This window comes from Gordionus sp. m RMFG-2023, chromosome 3, assembly GCF_954871325.1.
Source record: "Gordionus sp. m RMFG-2023 chromosome 3, tfGorSpeb1-WG-v2, whole genome shotgun sequence".
Taxonomy (NCBI): Eukaryota; Metazoa; Nematomorpha; class Gordioida; order Chordodea; family Parachordodidae; genus Gordionus; species Gordionus sp. m RMFG-2023.
Genome location: NC_088777.1, coordinates 8,224,896 through 8,250,544, shown reverse-complemented (window position 1 = coordinate 8,250,544; position 25,649 = coordinate 8,224,896). Strand labels below are relative to the sequence as shown.

Below are 25,649 nucleotides of genomic sequence, written 5' to 3'. Positions count from 1 at the left end.
TAATTAGCCTGCACATATTTTTGACCAAATCATTGCAAAATAATAATAATATTTCAAGTCAATAGATATGTTTTATTTTAGTTTTTTTTTCTTCAGTATTATTTACTATTTATTTTTGATAACTAAATATCATGCGGTGTGTATTAGAGCGCATGCGCGCTTCGATATTACTCTTCAAAATTGTTTGTAGAAATGAGCGTTGAAAGGCGTTTCAACTTGTTTAATATAAAATTATCAAATTTTTATAAAATTTCTTTTAAGGGCTAATTTATTAATATATTATTTGTTTTTGAAAATTCTTTATCACCAGAAATTTTGATTTTTTTAAAATTATTTTTGGGATCAAAATATTCAATCAAAAAAATAATTAATTTCAAAAAAAATTTTTTTATTGCATTTTTTGTGACCATAATTCCAAATATTCTGTTTTAAATATATAGAGCATTTGCTGTCTAGCTTTATCGAAAGCCGAATAATTTAATCTATTGTCATTTCCTATATCATAATTATCTAAACGATTAGTTTTCACGTGATCGTGTATTGTACGTTTTCGAAAACCGCTTTTTGTAATATTCGAGTCAGGAAATATTAAATTTTGATCATCATTTATAATGTCAGATGCTTTTACAAAATTCAACAATCGTAAAATGGGGTCATAAATGCTTATTTGTTGATTATCATTAATTCGCGCATCCTTTTTATCCAAGTCCAAGGCGCCATCTAGGGTTAGAATGTACCATAAATTATTTTGGAAACCATTAGTTATGACTCCTAGCTGTGCATCGAGGTGTGTTTTACCCAAATTTGTCAAACTACTATTAAGATGGCAGGCTTTTTGATCGCTATATGAATGCCTAATATTCAATGATTTAAGCGATGGTCGAGTTAATGTGTTTAATTCCGAATCTTTTAATAAGCTTGGTTCTTTATGGAGCGGCTTATGATCTTCTATGGGGTTTCCATCGTTCTCATCGCCAATGTAACAATAGTCCGTGACTTCAATGATTAGCTTAATCGTTCTAGCTAGCTCGTTTATTTCCATATGAAACAGAGAACTCTGATCTTTGATTCTGTTTCTAAAGAGTGAACTTATTCTTAAAAGTTCGCGAACAAGAGCTACATGCTCGAATGCTGAATCTGGCTGAAGTGTTGCTCTTTTGACGAACTTTGGTATGTTATATGATGTGATAGCTATATGGGAGGTTGATTTCTATTTTTTTTTTTAAAAATCATATATAAGATTATTTTTTTAAGTGGTATATATCAGAGACCTGCAGGCCCGACTCTAATCCAGGGTATACGGGCCGGACCTGAGTAGGGAAAAATTATTTAAAAAAAATACCCAGCCGGACTGAATATTTTAAAAACGAATATTTTAAATCACCATAATTAGCTACAAAAATTAAAAATGTAATATATTTTAAAAAATCCGGGCTGGGCCGTGAATGGTACATCTGCATGTCTCTGATATATATTTAAATTGCGATTATAAAATTCCTATATTTTCATCTGATTTCTTAAATGGCCTATTTCATGTTCAGCCATATTTCTTCAAAGTTTCGTCCATTCTTATTTGAATGATTTATATATAAACATTTTTGGAGGCAAAAACGCACATCAGCAATACATATATTTTCAAATTGTTGCTGCAAAAAACCTATCATATTTTCATCAGGTTTTCGTAATGACCTATTTTATGTTCAATTAAGTTTCTAAAGTTTCATACATTTTTATTTGAATGATTTTTAAGATATATAAACATTTTTTTTGGAGGCAAAAACGCATATTTTAGCAGATATATAGTTTTAAAAACAAGTTTATTACATATTAGCTAAATAAAAATTTGATACCTTTTTTTCAAATAGGCTTCCTGATATTTTTGCATGTAAAAATACTCTTATATAGTATTAAAGGCAATTTTGTTTTAATTTCTAAACTCTTTTTATAATTTTTTATTATTTAATATTAAATCCTTAAAATTTCTTAAATTTAAGGCTAACTTAATAAATGATTAAAATATCGAAGCTTAATAATTTAATTTGAATGTTTTAAAATGGGAACCATTTGCATTGTTTTCCACCGCACTCTCAGGCTATTAACTAAATTGCTGATTGTCACTAAGGGCAAAAGAGATATTTTTTTTTATAACTCAAAGTTATATCGAAAATATTTAAATCATTGAGATAAAACAAAAATATATTATGTATTTATAAGTTTAATAAAAAATTTTTAAAGGCATAAATAATGGTTTTGTAAAAAAAAAGATGGGCCATTCCATGTCAAATCGATTAAAAAAGGCCCATTTTCGACCGACCCCTTTTAAAATTGTTAAAAATTTCTGGAATTATTTAGAAGGGGAAATAAAAGAGAAAGCCGTTTATTTTAGCTCGCTAGCACACCTGGTTCTTGAGATATAGGGGCTATAGGTACAAAAAAGAGCCAATTTGGAATCTGTAAATTTTTTAAAATGCTTATATCTCAAGAACTATTTATAGTAAAAAATAATATAATATATCATATTGTAGGTAAAAAAATCTCTAAAGGACTATCAAAATAAAATATAAATTGGAGCCTATTTGAGTCTTTAACTTCCGGTTTACCTATAATGCTTTACCTGTATTTTTAAGCAAAAAAGGGAGTTTGTTTTCGAAATTTTATTATTGTTTTTTATTTAGACACCTTTTATAAATATATGTATGATGTCAAAACCTTGGCGACGCTATCGACTCTTCCAAAATATACATTTTTATCAAAAATCGTATAAAAAATAGATGGCACTAATGTTTAAAAAAATATTATTTCTAAAAGCGATAAAATTTTCCAGTTCTGCTCCCCCCCCCCCCCCACCATCCTTAATTTTTTTTTACATATTTTAGATCTCTGCTTTACTACTATAATAGCGAATGACTTTTTGGTACGATAATGTATAACAGCTGCATTAAAAAAGAATTTATATTGGACATATTATCGACTATATTTTACGATAATAATATTTTAAAAAATTAAAAGTTTAAAACAATCTCTCTTTCTGTTTAATATAATTTTTTTTCCGATCAGATTAATTTTAAACAAGCCATATTCTAGGTTCAAATTAAATAAAATTTTATTCTATATAAAAGATGGATATACCAAATATTAAAATATCAAGATGTTGTAACCCATTTAATTTACAAAAACATGCATATTATCGCAAGAATCTAAGAAAGATTCAACCTTGGGTGACCAAAAAAAATTTACCAATCAATTTAAATATGCTCTTCATGCCGACAAAAATTAGCAAAGCTTCCTTATAATGACAATGATATTGATTCTCCTCCTCATATAGTTAATCAAGAGGCAATTGATAACATTAATATATCCCTACAATCAATTGGGGAATCTCCCATTAAAATAAAACGCTTACGTGAAAAGAAATATCCAAAGAAAAAAATTATCTAGCGTGAAAAAAGTTTTAGCGACTAAAATTATACCATTATCTTCATCAAATGATGAAAAATTCGATGAAATTCTCGATACCTTAAAAATCAATTTCCCACAGCTTTCGAAAACAAACAAATATAGATTAACATTATTACCATCAAATTGGCCAGTAAGAAGAATTATAGAAGAATTCAATATTTCATATCATATGGCGATAAAATCTAAAGGTTTAATAAAAGAAAAGGGGTTTTTTTCAACACCTAATCCTAAACCCGGCAAAACAATAGATACCGCCACCGTTGATAATGTCAAATCTTTTTATAACAATGATCAATATAGTAGATCGATGCCTGGGAAAAGGGATTTTGTAACCATAATAAAGAACAGTGAAAAGATTCAAGTCCAAAAAAGATTAATTTTAATTAATTTACGAGAGCTATATCTTAAATTTATAGATATTCATTCAAATATTAAAATTGGATTCTCTAAATTTTGTGATCTTCGTCCCGAGAATTGTGTATTTGTTGGCAGTAGTGGTACCCATTCAATAGTGTTTGCTCCATTCATCAAAACACAAAATTAATGCTGTTGAGTTTGCCCAAAATTACTTTAAATGAAGATTTAATTAAGATTACATATAAGGATATATTACCAAAAATAATTTGTAATCCAGCATTACCAAAATGTTTTTTTGGTGATTGTGCTCAATGCCCTGGATCTTCTAATTTAAAGGCCATGATAAGTGAAATATTATATTCAATTGATATCGAATATATTACCTACAAGCAATGGGTAACAACAGATCGTAGATATCTTTTAACTATCACTTCATCAACCTTTAATTTTTTAGAAATGCTTTTCGAAAAGCTAAATATTTTACTATTACACTCATTCATAACAAAGCAGCAAACAATATTCATGAATTCTCTTCAAATTAATTTAAAGGAAGGAGAATATATCTTGCAGGCAGATTTTAAAATTATGCCTTTGTGGTTCAAGATGAAGTACAGGGGTTTCACTGGAATAAATCTCAAGTTACCATTCATCCTTTTGTCATTTATTACAAGTCACTTAATAATTTAAATCATTTAAGTTTCGTAATAATATCTGAATCTCTCGTTCATAATACAATTGCGGTTCATATATTCCAAAAATATTTAGTTCAATACTTAACAAAGAAATTTCAATGCCTGCCAAAAAAATTCTTCTATTTTTCAGATGGAGCAGCAGCTCAATATAAAAATCGGAAAAATTTAATCAATTTTTGCCACCATGAATATGATTTCGAGATAAAATCTGAGTGGCATTTATGGGCTACATCTCATGGCAAATCAGCTTGTGACGGGATCGGAGGTACCGTCAAGCGTTTAGTGGCTAGAGCAAGTTTACAAAGACCTACTTCAGAACAAATAACTTCTCCTAAAGAGTTTTTTGCCTATTATAAGGAAAATATAAAAGGTATATGATTTATAATTTATTAATATATATATTATAATTTTTTTATTAAGGAATAGAGTTCTCCTATATTATGGAAGATGAATATGAGAAAGAACAAATTAAAAGAGAGATTCGACAAAGCCCGTACTATACCAGGGATGCAAAAATTTCATGCTTATCCAATTTCTCAGAATAAAATTGAAACAAAATTTTATTCTAATTCAACACAATCGCAAATATTAAATATAACATTTCACAAATTTTAAATTATGGAATGAATATGATTGTCTATCTCTATTTCTATATTATTAATATGAATGAATAATAAAAAAATTATACGAAAGATTTTATTATTGGAAATATATTACATTATTAAGTGTCTAATGGGCATTTACCCACACTGCCCCTCAATTTATTTAGTATATTTAATCGAAATTTAAAATATTTTTAGTATAAAAAGTGAAAATATCCGTTTATTGATAAGTTTGCAGCAAAATTTAAACCAAAATCCGTAATTTCATATAGCGCCATCTATTATTTTTTTAAATTTTTGGAGTCGATAGCGTCGCCAAAGTTTTGACATCGTATATATATTTATAAAAGGTGTCTAAATAAAAAGCAATAAAAAAATTTCGAAAATAAACTCCTTTTTTTGCTTAAAAATACAGGTAAAGCATTATAGATAAACCGGAAGTTAAAGATTCAAATTGGCGCTAATTTTTATTATTTTTTGATAGCCTTTTAGAGATTTTTTTTACCTACAATACCATCTGAAAAATAGAAGAATTTTTTTGGCAGGCATTGAAATATCTTTGTTAAGTATTGAACTAAATATTTTTGGAATAGATGAACCGCAATTGTATTATGAACGAGAGATTCAGATATTATTACGAAACTTAAATGATTTAAATTATTAAGTGACTTGTAATAAATGACAAAAGGATGAATGGTAACTTGAGATTTATTCCAGTGAAACCCCTGTACTTCATCTTAAACCACAAAGGCATAATTTTCAGCAAAATCTGCCTAAACGATATATTCTCCTTCCTTTAAATTAATTTTAAGAGAATTCATGAATATTATTTGATGCTTTGTTATGAATGAGTGTAATAGTAAAATATTTAGCTTTTCGAAAAGCGTTTCTAAAAAAATTAAAGGTTGATGAAGTGATAGTTAAAAGATCTCTACGATCTGTTGTAACCCATTGCTTGTAGGTAATATATTCGATATCAATTGAATATAATATTTCACTTATCATGGCCTTTAAATTAGAAGATCCAGGGCATTGAGCACAATCACCAAAAAAACATTTTGGTAATGCTGGATTACAAATTATTTTTGGTAATATATCCTTATATGTAATCTTAATTAAATCTTCATTTAAAGTAATTTTGGGCAAACTCAACAGTATTAATTTTGTGTTTTGATGATTGGAGAAAACACACATTGAATGGGTACCACTACTGCCAACAAATACACAATTCTCGGGACGAAGATCACAATATTTAGAGAATCCAATTTTAATATTTGAATGAATATCTTTAAATTTAAGATATAGCTCTCGTAAATTAATCTTTTCTAGACTTGAATCTTTTCACTGTTCTTTATTATGGTTACAAAATCCCTTTTCCCAGGCATCGATCTACTATATTGATCATTGTTATAAAAAGATTTGACAATATCAACGGTGGCGGCATCTATTGTTTTGTCGGGTTTAGGATTAGGTGCTGAAAAAACCCCTTTTCTTTTATTAAACCTTTAGATTTTATCGCCATATGATATGAAATATTGAATTCTTCTATAATTCTTCTTACTGGCCAATTTGATGGTAATAATGTTAATCTATATTTGTTTGTTTTCGAAAGCTGTGGGAAATTGATTTTTAAGGTATCGAGAATTTCATCGAATTTTTCATCATTTGATGAAGATATTTAGTCGCTAAAACTTTTTTCACGCTAGATATTTTTTTCTTTGGATATTTCTTTTCACGTAAGCGTTTTATTTTAATGGGAGATTCCCCGATTGATTGTAGGGATATATTAATGTTTTCAATTGCCTCTTGATTAACTATATGAGGAGGAGAATCAATATCATCGTCATTATAAGGAAGCTTTGCTAATTTTTGTCGGCATGAAGAGCATATTAGCATATTTAAATTAATTGGTAAATTTTTTTTGGTCACCCAAGGTTGAATCTTTCTTAGATTCTTGCGATATTATGCATGTTTTTGTAAATTAATGGGTTACAACATCTTGATATTTTAATATTTGGTATATCCATCTTTTATATAGAATAAAATTTTATTTAATTTGAACCTAGAATATGGCTTGTTTAAAATTAATCTGAATGGGAAAAAAATTATATTAAACAGAAAGAGAGATTGTTTTAAACTTTTAATTTTTTAAAAAAATTATCGTAAAATATAGTCGATTATATGTCCAATATAAATTCTTTTTTAATGCAGCTGTTATACATTATCGTACCAAAAAGTCATTCGCTATTATAGTAGTAAAGCAGAGATCTAAAATATGTAAAAAAAAAATTAAGGATGGTGGGGGGAGGGGGGAGCAGAACTGGAAAATTTTATCGCTTTTAAAAATAATATTTTTTTAAACATTAGCGCCATCTATTTTTTATACGATTTTTGATAAAAATGTATATTTTGGAAGAGTCGATAGCGTCGCCAAGGTTTTGACATCATGTATATATTTATAAAAGGTGTCTAAATAAAAAGCAATTAAAAAATTTCGAAAACAAACTCCCTTTTTTGCTTAAAAATACAGGTAAAGCATTATAGGTAAACCGGAAGTTAAAGACTCAAATAGGCTCCAATTTATATTTTATTTTGATAGTCCTTTAGAGATTTTTTTACCTACAATATGATATATTATATTATTTTTTACTATAAATAGTTCTTGAGATATAAGCATTTTAAAAATTTTCCAGATTCCAAATTGGCTCCTTTTTGTACCTATAGGCCCCTATATCTCAAGAACCAGGTTAGCGAGCTAAAATAAACGGCTTTCTCTTTTATTTCCCCTTCTAAATAATTCCAGAAATTTTTAACAATTTTAAAAGGGGTCGGTCGAAAATGGACCTTTTTTGATCGATTTGGCATGGAATGGCCCAAATTTAAAATAATTAGCTAATAAATAAACAAACTTTTTGTTGGGATGATTTGACAGAGGATGCCGTCGAATATTTAGAAGGGGGCTTAATCATACCGCCACTTTCTTCCAACATTTCCCACATAGGTTTATTATCAAAGGTTTTGTTGCTGAATTCCTTACTTACAAAGCCTTTACATTTATAAATTAAGCAATATTAATATTTATAAGAGATCTGCAGGTGTACCGATTGCATTGCCAGGCTCGGATATTTTTAAAACATATTCAATAAATTTTTATTTTTATATAATAATGGTGATTTGAAATATTTTGTTTTAAAATAGAGCCCGGGTATTTAAAGAAAATTTTTATATCCCCGACCCGGGACCTGCAGGTCTCCAATATTTATAGTATGAAAATATAATACATATTTCACGTTAAATGAAAATGTGAATCCTTTTTTTTAAAAAAAAAATGCTACTATAAGCTAATTTTTATATTTTATTCTTTTTTTTTACCCAAAGTGGAATGCTTAAGAAAAATCTTATTTTAGCTAAATAAGCTATTTTACAACAATTAAACCCGAATGATCAAAAGAAAAGAATTCAAACTAAAGATGTTAAGTTTAAATTTAGATTCACAAGAATGGTAAGGAAAATAACATTAAATCGTTTAAATTTTGGGAAATTTCTTTCTTTCTTAATGCAAGAGTTTTTTTTCAATCATTTTTTACCCTTTTATATAGTTTTTCTGATATATTTTAAAAAAATTTCAAACCCATCTTCGAATTCTTAGAGTTACTACTCATTGTTGATATAGTGGAAGATGTGGTGGAAGAAAGGTCGTCAAACGGCGTAGACATGTCATCTTTATTATTTTCCAACACGGGAATGGATAACAATTTGTTTCCCATCACGATTTTGAGGCGTTGAAGTAGGGTTCTAACGAGTTATGCCGGGAGAAAGCGTGAAGTAATGGATATAATGATAAAAATTTAAATAGATGTATTTGAATCAGTTTTAAAGATCTACAAATGATTTACAACGTGCAGGCAATTTTAATCCCCTCGTCCAATTAAAAAAATGAAAGAAACAAACCAAAATAAATAAGAAATAGGATATAAAAATTAGCTTAAAAAAGTGACTGTCCCCCTTTCAATTTCAACGCTTATCTTGGGCCATACAATACCCCCGAGTGTGGTAGAAATGTATGCCCGAGTGATCCAACCACTGTCGTAATTTGGTGTTGGTGTAATATTCATGATGGCAGAAACTTCCTAAAAAAATTCTAAAGCTTAAAATTAGAAATTTTTATGTCTATTTCCTAAAAAAAATTAAGGGCCATTCCCATGGGTTAATTCGGGTGCTGACTTCTATCATATGTGTCTTTACACTAATGATTCTAAAATGATAATATATTTAACGTAAACACCCCCCCCCCTCCTTTTACCATTTAATTTAACAATAACTAAACAATCTAGATTTACTTAAAACGTTTTTCTAACGCCGATATCTCGTCAGGTAAAGATGGCACATGCTGGTTCGATGACTTAAATATTTTATGAGTTAGATCTTTCTGAGAGGTACATCTATTTATAACGGCATCGCAGAGAATGTTCAAATACTTCCTATAAGAAAACAAAGTCCCATCGCGTTCTTCTTCCGTATTATCGCTACCAGTATTTAAATGATCGTAACGTTTTTCGTATGTAGGGCTGATGGATCTAAGGGCTAATATTAGCCAAAAGATTTTGTTCCAAATACCTATCTCGTAAGTAAATTCGCGTTTTTCTTCCATGGTAGATGACAGAGATGGTGCTAGAAGGTTTAAACATTTCAAGGGCGAACGGAATTTCAATAAAAGTATATCGCAGAGTTTTAACAATCCCTCGGTGTCCCGTTTGTTTTGCAGATAAGAGTCAATTATGAGTTTCATATCTGATAAATAAATATTAATTAATTTTTAAAGAAAGAGGGGGGGGGGGGATAGAATATATTTTAAAAAACTCAAATATTTTTTTGCCATTCTACCCCATTAATTTATCTCTTAAAAAATTATGATTTACCTAATTTAAATGCCTTCAATTCATAAATATATTGTTACTTTTTTTCGGTAAAATAAATTTTCTCACTTAATCGCTTCTGATTATTTTATCACTAAATTGTCAGATAGAAATTATTTTAATATATATATTTTTACATTAAAAAAAATAACCTTCATGATTAGAGTTTTTTTGAAATTTGCCACAATGAGAGGATATCGCTAAGCATTCGGCTCCAAACCAATCCCCGCTCTTGTAAAGAAGATTCTCGGCCAATTTTCTTGCGGAAATTTTAAGATGAACATTTTCGTCTCGTCCACTGATCGTTTTTTCTAAACCGATTATTTTGGCGTTAGTGGTGGGATCTTTAAAAGTAACCAATGAACAAAGCGAATAATGGAGTATTTGAGCTTGATTGAGCTTAGGTTTCTCGCTTAACACCGCCAAAGAACAAAGTTTTTCCCAGAAAAAAATTCTCAAAACTTCCTTAACGCCCAACTTCCTTGATAAAAATTGGCTACTAAAGTTGTCTAGAACAAATTTCGTCACAAATTTTACTGGTTCAGGGTCATTTTCTGCTTGTTCAGCCAACAAAATGTCGAAAATTGATTCCGAGCCGGGAGTTAGGAGGGTCAAGGAATTTATAGGATTTTCGTAAAAGAAATCAGTATCTATATTGTTAAAATTTAATGTTTCGATTTGTTCGGCAAAATATTTTTGATAAATTTTGGCTAATCGATATAAAGCAGAAAGCATAACGTTAGCCAAGGCTCTTTCCTTTCTTTCCAAGGTTGTGTCAATCACGCTGTTACGGTAAAAAGCATTGTCAACGATATTAGACGCTTTCGATTCTCCGCGTTCATTCAATGTTTCGGGATTGTAAGGATTTCCTTCTTGATCTTCCGAACTAAAATTTGTTGGCTTGAACCGAGTGTTATCTGGATTAATGATGGCTAAGTATTTCGAAACTAAGGTGGGAAGACAGGGGTCATAAGTTGCAAGAGCCAATTTGTACAATGTGTCAGGGTCCGTAAAGTATAGTAAGTGAGATACTCCTTTGGAAGAAAGATTTAGACCTGTAAAAAATTTACTTTAATAAATTGATGAAAGGTAGGGATATTGAATTTTTTTCCAAAAGCCCCTTATAAAAAATATATCTTCAATATGTCGGGGAGGAGTTATGAGGGGGGGGGATCAGGAAGGTTTAAATTTGTTAAATACATTTTTATTAGTTCATTACTGCTAGAAACACTGTCCAAAGATGAAAATTTATTCAAGTATTTAAGAGGGGTTTTAAAATCTGGCGGTTGTTTTTTAGCGCAAGAGGTCAGGAACGATAGAAAATATGGAGGAATTGTCGTCCATTTCGTCTCATTCAAATTCGAATCACGAGATATCGCTTCCCTCCTTTGGGTAATAACGTCAATCACCGAAGAATAAAACTCGTTTTTATAATCATCCATGTTAACGTGGGCGGGATGATCGCCATGAAAGCGTGAATTGGGTAATTTTTGGAATGTGAGATTAGCCAAAAGCAGGCTCAAATCGTTATCGTTTTTCCCTTCAGCGCCACCTATACCAGTTACCATATTTTTTAGATGGTTTAAATGGCGATGTTCGATATCTGTCGTGTTTCTATAGTGACCTTCGTATTTAGTGAGTATGGAGGTTAATAGGAGATCATATGGTAATCGGTGTTTTTTTGCGCGTTCGAAGGCTTGGCGAAAGAGGGGGACCGGAAATTTAGCTGTAAATAAAATTAATTAATACGTCGAGTATAGGAAATATTTTGTGTGACTTACCATTGCACTAGGAGTTACGGGAAAAATCTTCAAAATTTATTATAAGGCACGTTTTATTTAAATTTTGAATGAAATACGATTCCTGTAACATCAAGCCTTTCAAGATTAGAATAAATGTGCGATATAAATGAAATAAATTTAATTTTAAAAATTCCTCCATATTAAAATGAAAGTAAATTAAAATGAAAGTAAATTAAATTGAAATTAAATTAAAATGAAAGTAAATTAACATGAACGTAAATTAAAATGAAAGTAAATTGGAACTTAAAGTTTATATATATATATATTCTTTACCTTTATTAATTATATTTTTTCTTTGTCTCTTCCCTAATTTATGAATCTTTATTAATTATATATTTTCTTTGTTTCTTCACTAATTTATGAATCTTTATTAATTTTATATTTTCTTTGTTTCTTCACTAATTTATGAATCTTTATTAATTATATATTTTCTTTGTCTCTTCAATAATTTATGCATCATAAAATTTTCTTCTTTTTAAACAAAAATAAAATAATGAATCTCCTTTTCTTTTGTTGCCACTGTATTTTTATTTTCCCACAAAAATAAACAAAATACATGGCTAACAACAGGTTCGTAATATATATATATTATAATCATTTAAAATACAATGAATTTTTATCATTCTAATACAACAATATATATATATTAATTATAATCATTTAAAATATAATGAATCTTTATCATTCTAATACAACACGTCCACCCTATTAAGGCTTAGTGTATATAATCTCCTTCAATCTTCATCTTCTAATAATGTCATTTCTTCCATATGACTCAGGATATATCCAATCCCCAATTCATCTTTCATTTCACCCACAACTTCTTCCTTCTTCTGTAGCCATATATCCTTATCTTGAGTCATACCAGGTAATGCCTTTTTCTCCGATCTTATATTCACCTTATTGGAAATTTCTGGACATTTATCCTTGACACCTAAAGGATACCTTTCAAATTGAAACTTCTTAGAATATACTACTGTTTTAATTCTTTGGAAAGTTAAGGCTTTGCGCTGACTTTCGGGTCACTCTCAATCCGTGGGTTGTGGAAGTTAAATATCCATTACCTTGAATTGAAGAAATTTTAGCTAATTTAAAGGGAAGTAAATATTTCTCTAAAATTGATTTTTCCACAGCATATTTACAATTATCTCTTAGGGAAGATATACATAAATTATTTACAATTATCACATCTAAGGGTTTATTTGCGTTTTGTCGATTGCTTTTGGTCACAGCGTATCAGCTCCAATATTTCAACACAATGGCATCTGATTTTCAAGGTTTAGAAGGGATTTTCTATAATATGGATGATGTATTGATTACGGGTGTAACACCAGAACAACATAATCAGAGGTTAGAAGAGGTTTTAGGAGAATATTTGAGAAGGGTTTAAAGGCCAGTAGAGAGAAAAGTGTCTTAGGAGTAACTGAAATAGTTTATTTGGGTCATACCATAAACGGTTTGGAAGTAAGACCTCTAGATAAAAATTTAAAGAATATAGCTAATTTACAACAACCCAAAAATAAGTATAGAATAATTTATACATAGAGCTGGGAGGGGGAAGAGGTATATATTTATTTTTGCATTTTTTAAAGATTTGATGGCAAACGTATCACACCTGCATTTTAAGACACATATCATGAAAAATGTGATATTACCAATTAATTATTATCTATTGTCGATAAAGTAGGAGGATAAATGGAGGCAACAAATGAATGGAAACACGAGGATAAAGTGGGAGAAACTGTTGGAAGATGAAAAAGAAGAAGAATGTATGTTGTCGAATAGATTTGATATAAGACGGATGCGTCAATGTTTTCGTTGTAGAAAGTGGGGACATTTAAAGATTCAGTGTCAAGGGAAAAGATTTAGGAATCGAAGGAATTAAAACAGTAGCATATTCTAAGAAGTTTCAATTTGAAAGGTATCCTTTAGGTGTCAAGGATAAATGTCCAGAAATTTCCAATAAGGTGAATATAAGATCGGAGAAAAAGGCATTACCTGGTATGACTCAAGATAAGGATATATGGCTACAGAAGAAGGAAGAAGATGAATTATTGGGTGAAATGAAAGATGAATTGGGGATTGGATATATCCTGAGTCATATGGAAGAAATGACATTATTAGAAGATGAAGATTGAAGGAGATTATATACACTAAACCTTAATAGGGTGGACGTGTTGTATTAGAATGATAAAGATTCATTATATTTTAAATGATTATAATTAATATATATATATTGTTGTATTAGAATGATAAAAATTCATTGTATTTTAAATGATTATAATATATATATATTAAGAACGTGTTGTTAGCCATCCATATATTTTGTTTATTTTTGTGGAAAAAGAAAAATACAGTGGCAACAAAAGAAAAGGAGATTCATTATTTTATTTTTGTTTAAAAAGAAGAAAATTTTATGATGCATAAATTATTGAAGAAACAAAGAAAATATATAATTAATAAAAATTCATAAATTAGTGAAGAAACAAAGAAAATATATAATTAATAAAGATTCATAAATTAGTGAAGAGACAAAGAAAATATATAATTAATAAAGGTAAAGAATATATATATATACTTTACGTTCGATTTAATTATATATAAACTTTAAGTTCCAATTTAATTTCATTTTAATTTTACTTTCATTTTAATTTACTTTCATTTTAATTTACTTTCAATTTAATTTACGTTCATTTTAATTTACTTTCATTTTACTCCATAAACTGAATTCCCACATCGTACCCTAATGAAATATGTACTGCACCCGACTTATAAAGTGGTTTAAGCTCTAAGGATAATGGGTTGAAATTTATTTGATATTTAAGATTAAACTTCTCTCTATGTCAAATTCAAAAATTTTTTTTTTGTATGATTTAGATTAACAAAACTATCGCTAATAATAAATTTACAAAAATCAAAGGCATATATATCATATCATATTATATATATATTTTTTTACCAAGCAGGCACTCTATTTCATCGATTAATAAAGACTTCGAATACACCACTTCAAAATTACCCCTAGGAGCCAATAGCAGAATCCTACTCGATTCTTTAGCAATGCAAACAAGCGTGGAATGAGCTTCTATGCTTTTACGCACATGATTAGATACTGTTCGGTAATCTTTAGAATTTTCGAAACCTAAAATAACAATTTTATATAGTGGCAAATATAAGGAATGCGCAAATTCATAAAATTATAATAATAGTATGAGAAAAAAAAGTATATATGTGTCGTAGGTTATTAAAAAGATAAATGCGATCCGGCATAGCAATAGAACATGGAGGAATCTTTTCTTTAAAATTTAAATCATTCATATCGCGCATCTTTTTGAAGTATAAAGGATTGGTTTTGGCCAGAATTGTTATTTCACCATGTATATGTATGGATAAAATTTAAGCAAATTTTGAATTATTCATAATTTAATTCGATTTTTCCTTGAATTTTTTATTACTAAGTATATACCCTCCCTTACCTCCATTCAAATTGTCTGAAATTTTTAGGTTAGGAGTATGTGGGATAATAGCAAAATGTCGGCTAATTCACCTCAATCTATATCCGTTAATATCTAGGCGATTTAATTTATATTAGTTTCTTTCGAGCTGCTATATTTCTAAGAAAACCCCCATGGCTAAAGTGATAGTCTTCGGCTAAAAATTGGCTTAAACGGCTAAAAATATAGTAATTATCAAACGAGTTAGGAGGCACTATACAAGGAATACTATTCCGGCGAAGGTTTTTGAAAATTAAAAAAATGCTCCTATAATTATCTAAATGTTAAAGATCTACTCTGTTATAAATGATCTTATATAAACAAAAAAAACAAATGAAAAATGAATGTTTCAAAATGAGTAATATTAGCAGAATTGAACCAAATATAAACTTAAATAAAAATAATTACCATTTTTACTTTTACAAAGTTGACCGTCACCAAGGCTTAACAAGCTGCTATGCAATTCATTAATCAAACCTTGATGTCGGGTGAAATAGAGCCAAAATGACCCTAATTTCCCATTATCTTGCTTCGATTGTTTTCCCAAATGTGTGTCATCTTGAAAGTTTTTTGATTCACAATATTGCTCACTCTCCAATGTTATCGAGTTCTTTAAAACGAGATAAGAATCCACCTGAGAGGCTACGGGTTTCTGCGTAGCTAGCTTATCATGGGAATCGAAATACAGACTTTTCGTCTTCTGACTTAACCCCAAGCATTTCCCGTTAGAGTCCACAACGGAAAAAGATTCGCATAACCTTGGAAATTTTGAAAGTGTCCTTCTGTCATGTACGGAAATATCCTCCCCCTAAAAATTAATAAAAAGTAGATAAGTTAAAAAAAAAATTAAATCAAGAGAAAAATTGCTTTTAACTGCAGAAGAAACATCTAGCAATCACTAGAGGTAAATTTGGCCTTTATATGGTGTCATTTAAAAAAATAAATAATTGAGTATAACATGAATGTAATTCTAATCCTTCAATTTCATTCACACAAATTCTGATAAATTTATAATGATTAATAATCAGTTAGTCATGTTTCTTTTTTAATATATTTTTTAGCAACACTTGTTTAAGGTCTCCGTGTGCCACTATTATAAAATTTGTGAGAATTGAATTAGTAATTGAAGTTTCTTCTCGAAAAACCCTGACATCCTCAAAACTACGATTAATATAAATATTATTGGAAGAGAAACGATCCAAAAGAAATTTAAAAAAATCAGGTGATTACAACATTTTTTCATCCTCCTATCTTTGAAATTCGTTACCCCGTTACATACTAAATAATAGACAAAAATATTGTCGTTTTAAGTAAAACAGGTAGTATTCATAAATGATAATTATTATTAAAATTAAAATAATATTAATATCAAAATATTAATTGTTACATTTTCAATCACTGTATGTTTAACGACGACGTTGTCAACAAATTTGTGATAAAATTTGCTCAAATTTCCGGTTCCATCCTGAATTACGAAGAGAAATTCGGGCGTCTTCGTAGGATCATATACCCAATGTATTCCAGCTATGATATTTTCGTCATTTATTTTCCCAATGAATTCGATCGAAAGATGTGACCCATCATCATGATTCCGATCGTCAGAAATATTCAAAACGTATATAGAGGAAACGTAGACGAACGCAAGGCGGATCGGATTATCTTTGCCTCGTCGGTAAAAATTTGGCAAAAGAAGAGAATGATAAATATTCAAGGGTGACGTGATATTTTGGGTATCTTTCTCACGATCGAAATCATTTTGATTTCGATACCGGGCTAAGATATTAGAGACGGAATATATCGCAGAACCTATACTATTAATTGAGCATACTTTTACATGAGGTATGTACATGGGGACATTGTTTCTGAGCAAATTCGTCTTGGCTTGGGGAGATATAGTCATCTGTTCAGAGAGTAGTAACGTTTCTAAATATAATATTTGCCGTTTTTTGTTGTAAAAAAAAGATTTTCAATTACATTATAACGTTCAAGTGTAGATCAAAAAAATTGGTTATATATAACGGGAAAAATATTTTAAAAATTTTAGGCCTCTTTTATAGTAAAGGCGTTATGCTCAAGCGTTGTTATTTAACGCTATCGAACTCACAGATGATCGCGTTAATATTTTTTTAAAATAACTAAATATATATAAATTTAAGAAATATCATATGCTTTTTTATTGAATGCGCAAATATTTTTATAATCGTATCGCATATTTTTTTTTATCATCGCATCGCTACATATGTTTTTTAAATTTTATCATAGCGTTATCATCATATTATTGGCTTAATTTTGTAAACAACGTACCATGGAACATAACGTGTTTCCTATAAATGAGGCTAAAGGTGTGTGCAAGTAAACTTAGGCCTATTCAAAAACAACTTAAATTTTATGATTAAATAATTTTAACCGTTATCGTAGGTCTCACGTGACACAAGGCGAAAGATTTGGAACGTAGAATCGACGAGAAAAACGAATAACAAATTAGAGCAAATAGACCTTTCTGTAAAATTTTTAGCAACCACTTCGCATACGTTGTGGTTATTTTGTGGGTCCATATAAGTGATGTAATTGATTGGGGCATCGAAATCCAAGGAGTAAGCGTAATACGGGAGCGGCATGATCATGTAATTGATAGGGGTGACCAATAATTTGCAACCCTCTATCACTAACATGTTAATCACTTCCGACCTTATAATCGATAAAAAATTTATTCATTTTTTTAAAAAAAAATCTCCCTTTCCTTTTTCGTTCCTTTCTTCCATTCTTATTCATTATTACGTAAAAATTTGGCAATCGGTGAAATGAAGGCGCATTTAAATGCTTCAATAATATGTGGCACACTGGGAATAGATTAATACGTAAGCCATCATTTTTATAATGAACATGTGCTTTTTCCTATTAGGTGCTGATCCGACCTTTTTAAAATACAGGTAAAAAAAATATATGGCTCACTCTAGCCCCTTGTTATCGCAGACGCTAGAATAATGAACATCGAAATGACTGGCCCATGTGTAACTGCTGTAGATGCCTTGCCGAGTTATGGTATGTATTCTAAGCGGTTCCTCAGTGTCCCATATGAAATCGCGTATGTAATCAACTTTATTTTAAAATATGATACATACAATTTGACTAAATATTGTGCAAATGCTAACATTACATTAAATTTCACCAGATGATGGCGCCTAAGATCTGATGAGCTCACATACGGAGGGATATTAGTAAATCTCGGAATTATACATGTATTACCACAAAGAAATAAACAAACACGAAACACTGGTTGACTTCATCTTTACACAATGGCACATCCATCAGTAGACAATTTGCCAATACATTCATTTTTTTTTTAAAATATTGGCTAATCGGAATCCAAACATTGGAAACCAAAGAATCCATATTTTAAAGGAAAAATATTTAAATATAAAATTTTAAATATAATTTAGGGATTCAATTTGTTTTGGTATAATTTTCAATTTATATATGTTTTTATTTACTTTTACTTTTATCTTGTTCACATATATTTGTTTTATATTTAAAACTTATCAATAAAGAAAAGCCTTTCTTATATGATATAAAAGAAATGTTAAATTAGATTTTTTTTTTCATCATTATGTTCTATAACATAGAATAGAGTTAAGATTTTTTGCGATATATATTAGAGATCTGAAAATTCGGGCCGGGCCGGATCTATTTTTTAAAAATAATTACGGTTTTGGGCTGGGTCGGGCCTGGCCTATATTTTTAAACATGATATTACATTTTGTCAAATAAATTGATATATTTTAAAATCTTGCAAGTAACAAGGCGTTAAATTTAAACAGATTTGGGTCGAGCTGACAAATAATTTATTTCGGGTGGGTCAAGGTACTGGAGAACCCTGAAGCCAGCAGGCCATTCTTATTGCTATTTACATCTATAATATACAGCATATGTATTATTACTAAAAATGGCGAATGTTATTATATAACGCGTTATAATACAATTATCATTATATCATACGTTAACAATCCGCAGGATTTGTTATATTTGTTTGCGAACTATAAGAGCCACCTAGGGGAAAAATCAGAGGTACGTCCAACGGTTTACGCAAGAGTTAATAATAAATTGTTTAATTAAAATTAAAAAAAGTAAACAATTAACCTTGCGTAACCTATTTATAGGCATAGGACCTTATTTCTGAAGTCGGATGTATGGCTCTGATTTTTCCCCCTAGGGAGAGGCTGGAACGGATAGATTATTATTATCATAATAATCGTTTCCAGCGGACCTATCGGCCCATGTTTTTGGTTATTGCCTAAGTTATTGTTAACAATAATCTTATTTATTATTTATATATATAAACGTAACTAAATTAATCATGTGTATAATATTATATCAATGTGGGGGGAAGGGTGAGTGTTCCTCGGGGGTGATTTGTTCCTCGCAGGCTAACATCTCTTCAGTCTGAACCGTGAACTGGACTTTGACCCCGGGATTTTCGATAACACCCTGGAATTATCAATCAATGAGGATACGGTTCAGACTGAAGAGATGTTAGCCTGCGAGGAACAAATCACCCTCGAGGAACACTCACCCCCCCCACCACATTGATATAATATTATACATATATACATGATTAATTTAGTTACGTTTATATATATAAATAATAAATAAGATTGTTAACAATAACTTAGGCAATAGCCAAAAACATGGGCCGATAGGTCCGCTGGAAACGATTATTGTGATAATAATAATCTATCCGTTCCAGCCTCTCCCTAGGGTCAAAGCCATACATCCGACCTCAGAAATAAGATCCTATGCCTATAAATAGGTTACGCAAGGTTAATTGTTTACTTTTTGTATTTTTTAATTTTAACTAAACAATTTATTATTAACTCTTGCGTAAACCGTTGGACGTACCTCTGGTTTTTCCCCTAAGGGGCTCTTATAGTTCGCAAACAAATATAATAAATCCTGCGGATTGTTATCGTATGATATAATGATAATTGTATTATAACGCGTTATATAATAACACTCGCCATTTATAGTAATAATACATATGCTGTATATTAAAGATAGCAATAAAGAATGGCCTGCTGGCCTCAGGGTTCTCCAGTACCTTGTGTACTGGAGAGCCCTTGAAAAATTAGGCCCGATGCACTAATATATGCAAACAAAGATGGGCAGTATATTACCTACTTATAATTCCCTTTTTTGTAATTAGTAGCTAGTTGTAATTAAATCGACGTTAAAAAAAGGAATTAATAATTATAATTAATTACAATTTTTCAAGCATGTAATTAGTTATATTTATAATTACAATTATAACTCCTTTCTTAAATTTAATTTTTATTTAAAAAAATGATTAATAAATAGAATCACTCCTTCATATTTAATATTATTGTTGGTAATACAATTAAGGATTCTGAAATCTTTAACTTTTATCTTGAACACTGCCGATAACTTGATCTTTTAATACAGTCTCACATTCAGTTTTCAAATAATGAGGGAAAAAATAATTAAGTCACAAGCGTTCTTGTACATTTTGCCATCAAATCTTAAGCGCCACAATAAAACCACCAGATATTTTCTAAAACATAGGAAGGTTTAACCATTACTTCTTAATCGTATTCTTTTAGAGAAAACATCCTTTTTTTTGTTAACACAAAAAAACAACTTTAAATAAATCCACTTAATCATCACAAGCGAATGACCAATAGTTAATTTTACCATGATTTTTTTAACAATCAGACACCAAAAAATCGTTCGTAAAAGTCATCAGGCGTCCAATAAATTGAGTGTCAGTAAATTAGAAAAATTCCATTAGAACTAATAAAAAAACTCTCCCCCGAAGTTCTTATGAACCTAGTCTAAAGGCTTTAATTAGCGATTTAATCCTTAAATGTTATTACATACGCCTATAAATTAATTTAAACATCATGAACATAGAATTTGATTAAAAAGAAAATATTATTTTAGCTTATAAAGTTAGTCGATATTACTCATAAATACTTACATATACATATCCAATTTATTTATAATATGAAGAAGAAATAAAAAGTAAAGGGGAGAGAACGTTAATAAAGTGAGATAATTTAATTTGACATCTATTAAGCATAAAAATTTTTAATTACTTTTATCATCACCTTTGATAGGTACGGTTGTATCGTATTTGCGACTAAGTACACCCTTCAAATACCAGTGATAATTTTTGCTGGTCCATAATTCGATTCTCGTATCGCTATATCCTCCTTCATTTTCCCTTTCTCTATTTTCTCCACATAATATTTCGCCGTTAGGTGCTAATCCATCAGTTTTCACGAGATTCATCTCAGTGGCAATCAGGATAGCTAATACGATGGGATCTTGACCCGAATATTTACAAACGTTCCACCCAATTTTAAGAATAATTTCGCCAGTTTCTCTGATAGCATCACCTTTATCAACAGAATTGTATGTTGTTTCAGCGCCATTTAAAAAATTAAATTCGCATGATCGGTATTGATTTAAATCAAACCCCCCGAGTTTTAGGCCATTATTTTCAAAAAATGTCAAGTTAAAATAGGGTGTTTCCGGTTTGGATATAGTTGTTAATAGGTCGCTATAATCGGGCCGCCAACATATGGGCTTAAATTATTATTTAAAACAGAAAGCAATTAGGGAATAAAAAATATAACCTAAGTTAAAAAAAGAGAGATATATAGTATAGTTTCAATATATTGCCTTCATTTTACACATTTTATAATACTAAGTAAATCAAATGTATATTAAATTAATATTATGTAGGCGGAAACAACATGATAGTGTTTATTAGTTGTTAAAGAGCTCGATTAGAACCGATTTTAAAAACTGCAAACTCAATATTTTATTCAGAAAAATTTACGCAATCCTGGAGATTTTGCTCATACATGGCACAAAGGTTTGAACATCTATTAACGAAATCTCGAGGCTTAGTAAAAGATTTTTCTGGCTTAAATATTGAGTTAATCGTTTTTAAATGGTTCAAATCGAGCCAATCACTAGTATTTATAATAGAGATGCAGGATTGGATTAGCAAGGATAAGTGACATTTTAAGAAATGCCAATTTCTATATAATTAATTTATGATCACATGTGTATATATATGATAAATATTATTAGCCAAAAGTTTTTTAAAATAAATTATTTAAACAAGGTAAAGTGGGGTCTTTACTAAGCCCAATTTTTTAAAAATGATCTCAAGAACTCTATATTTATTTTTTGTGGAATTAATTTTCTTATGAAGAATAATACAACAAAAGAATGCAATTTTTATTGTGATTCAAAGAAATTTTCTGGACCAACCAAATTATTGAATCAAAAAAAGGCATCAAAATTTAAATATAAGATGAAGCATAAAAATCAAAGAACTGACAGTATCTTGGCATATAAAAAATATAGGAATGATATTGGAATCAGCATTATGCATCTTTATTTTATAACTTAATTTTGGAAATGAAATAATGAAAACTGAACCATCATTATTTATCAAACCCAAGTTGAACCAATAAAAATTTGGTCATCTGAACCTAAAGTGAACCTCAAAGAATGTTGGTGAAACATTTTGAATTCTTACAGGTTTTAAAGATTATTATCAATCAACTTTTATTGGTTAATCAGTATAGGTTGTCAATCTAAGAATAACTGTTATATTACTAGCTAATAAATACTGTTTATTTGTTTATAATTTATATATTATGTAGATTTTAAGGTGCAATAATGATAAAATAAACTTTGGCTGTTTTATAAATGGGTTTTAGTGGGAATATATTTTTAAATGTGCTTCTTTATATACATTCTAGCGTGTATGTATGTGAAAGGGTTCAAAAGGGCTTAAAAGTGCAAACTGAACCATTATTTTTTTAAGAACGATGAACTCTAAATAAAGTCAGTATTTGTTAGGGTACAAATCCTTAAAATTAACTTAAAATTTTATTAAGATTTATATCAGAGACTTGCAGGCCCGTCCTTGGACACGAGGCTGAAATTTTTTTTATACCCAGGCTGGGCTGGGCCTGAAATTTTTTTTTTAAAATACACGGGTCGGGTCGGGTTGTAAAATTTTTTAAAAAATTTTATACAACATGAATTATTATATTCGTTAATTAGAATGGTTATAATGATTATATATAGTTATGATTATTATAATGTTGGGTGAAAGTTAACACTAGCTAACACTCATAGTTCTATTACATAATATAATTATAGTTTTCCTGCCATGGAATAAATAAGCAAAGTATAATAGGTAATAAATACATTATTATATAAATATAATATATGTTATATTTTTCATTAATTAAAATATCAGTTTTATTATTTTTTTAAATACAATTAATATAGTATACTCAAAATATTATCTACACAAATTTTTTATAGTATCAATTTGTAATATACTAAATATCTGTTTAGAATAAAAAAATAAAATATGGTAGTGTTGTTAAACGGCTTGTTTTGAGCCGATTTTTTAAAACGGCTAACACAGTATTTTATCCATAAAAATTTTGTTCATAAAAGGAGCAAAGGTCTAGTCATAAAATATCGAAATTTCTAGGCTTAGTCAATATTTTTCTGGCAAAAATATTGAGTTAGCCCTTTTTAAAAATCGGCTCAAAATGAGCCGTTTAACAACATTAGTTAATATGCTTGCTTATTAAATGATAATACTAGCCAAAAAAGATAAAATACCAAATAGGTGAATTTTTTGTATATACCAGGTCGAATATAATAATTCCGAGCTGGGCTTAAAATTTTTTTTTAAATATCCGGGCCGGGCTTAAAATTTTTAAACCCAGGCCAGGCCATAAAAAATTTTTGAAAAAAGATCAGGGCCAGGCCTTGCAAATGTGACCTCTGCAGGTCTCTGATTTATATTCATAAATAAAAGGATATTAAAAAAACTATAATTATAAAATTTAGAATTTATATTTATATAAAAATCACCCTCATCAAATTTTGTGTATACTCCACTGTAGTATGTATATTCCATTCATTGTTTCTATCATATATTCTTATTTTTCTGATCCCGTTAACATCACTATCTTTGTTACCTTTATGACTTATATCAAAAGTGCTGATAGCAAAAAATCGATTTTCTTGAACATTCCACGATATATAAGGATTTTTGAATTCTTTAAAATCATTAGTTTTGCATGTAGGATTTTGTACTTTATTTTCATGCTCATTAAAAATTATACATGATGAGTTACTTTCCAATTTGTCATAAGTATTGGCAGTTGCTTTAAGCTATATTAATTTAAAAACATAAAAATTGTATAATATAATTAATATACTAATATTTGCTACAGATTTAAATTCAAAAAATTTATAAATTTTTAATTAATTTTATAAAAATTGATAATTACATTCTTCTTAGTAATAGCAGAGCCCTTAAATTGAGTTGTCATACTTCCCCATCCTAATGACACATGTTCATTTGCTCCTATATTTGAAGGGTTTAATATCATTTGTTTAATTATATCAAATTCTGAATTTAATACCAATATTTCATCCTATTAGTAAAAGTTTTGTTGGAAATATTATTAGAAAAAAAGTACTTTATTAGTGGTCAATATTATAATTTCTTGATCCAAGCTCCATGATGAAGCAGTGATATTATAACTCTCAAAATCCTTAACACATTTTAAACTATGGTTTCTATAAATGTAACCAGAAATCATGTATATTTTTGATATTTCTCCACCATAAATTAGGCATAATGAATCCTTATAAATTTTAATAAAATCTTTGATAAAGATAGATGGATATGTTTACATAATTAAAGATAAAATCAAATGATAACAAATTTATTTCAGATTTTGAAAAATCCAAGGCATCCTGAAATCTTATCAATTCTATTGCATTTTCCTGAATATTTGGATTGTCTTTATCTAAAAAAGGTTCTATGTCAATAAGTCTTTCAATAATATTACTTAATATGTATAATTTTCTGCTTCCTAATAAAAAAACTTTTCCAATTATTGAATTGAAGCAGAAACCGGTTAAGCTTGAATTTTTATTACTCTCTAGCAATTGTATTAGCTTAAAATTATACATCTGAATGAAAATTTTGGTTCCACCTCTATAGCAAAGAATTAAATGAATGAAAATCTTAAGAAGCCTAATAATATATAAATTATTTTATAAATTATTAAAATGTAAATCATTTTATTATATTATTTTAATTATATAATTATATTATTACATATATAAGTTTTATATATTAATAGTGTTGTATAAATTGTTATATATATAAATCATTTTAATATTATAAAACTGTTATTATAAAATATATTAGGCATAATTTTTATCTAATAATATTATAGTATTTTATAAA

General features: G+C 28.9%; 1 protein-coding gene across 2 annotated transcripts; it reads right to left on the bottom strand.

The window, feature by feature from the left end:
• Window positions 1–12: 12 nt before the first annotated feature.
• Window positions 13–25,380, bottom strand: LOC135927466 (uncharacterized). 2 transcript variants are annotated; one of them, XM_065463457.1, is made up of 17 exons: window positions 25,246–25,380; window positions 25,088–25,203; window positions 24,871–25,038; window positions 24,679–24,825; window positions 24,257–24,559; window positions 21,433–21,925; window positions 18,275–18,419; window positions 17,730–18,010; window positions 16,710–17,245; window positions 15,731–16,130; window positions 14,788–14,970; window positions 11,246–11,752; window positions 10,179–11,081; window positions 9,451–9,901; window positions 8,742–8,905; window positions 8,020–8,156; window positions 13–1,210 (listed from the first exon to the last, which is right to left on the bottom strand). In XM_065463457.1, exons 1-17 carry the CDS (start codon window positions 25,367–25,369, stop codon window positions 389–391), a joined length of 5,880 nt encoding a protein of 1,959 aa, XP_065319529.1. In that variant the 5' UTR covers window positions 25,370–25,380; the 3' UTR covers window positions 13–388. The 2 variants fall into 2 exon arrangements, with proteins under 2 accessions (XP_065319529.1, XP_065319530.1); XM_065463458.1 differs by having other exon boundaries at window positions 21,445–21,925.
• Window positions 25,381–25,649: the final 269 nt, after the last annotated feature.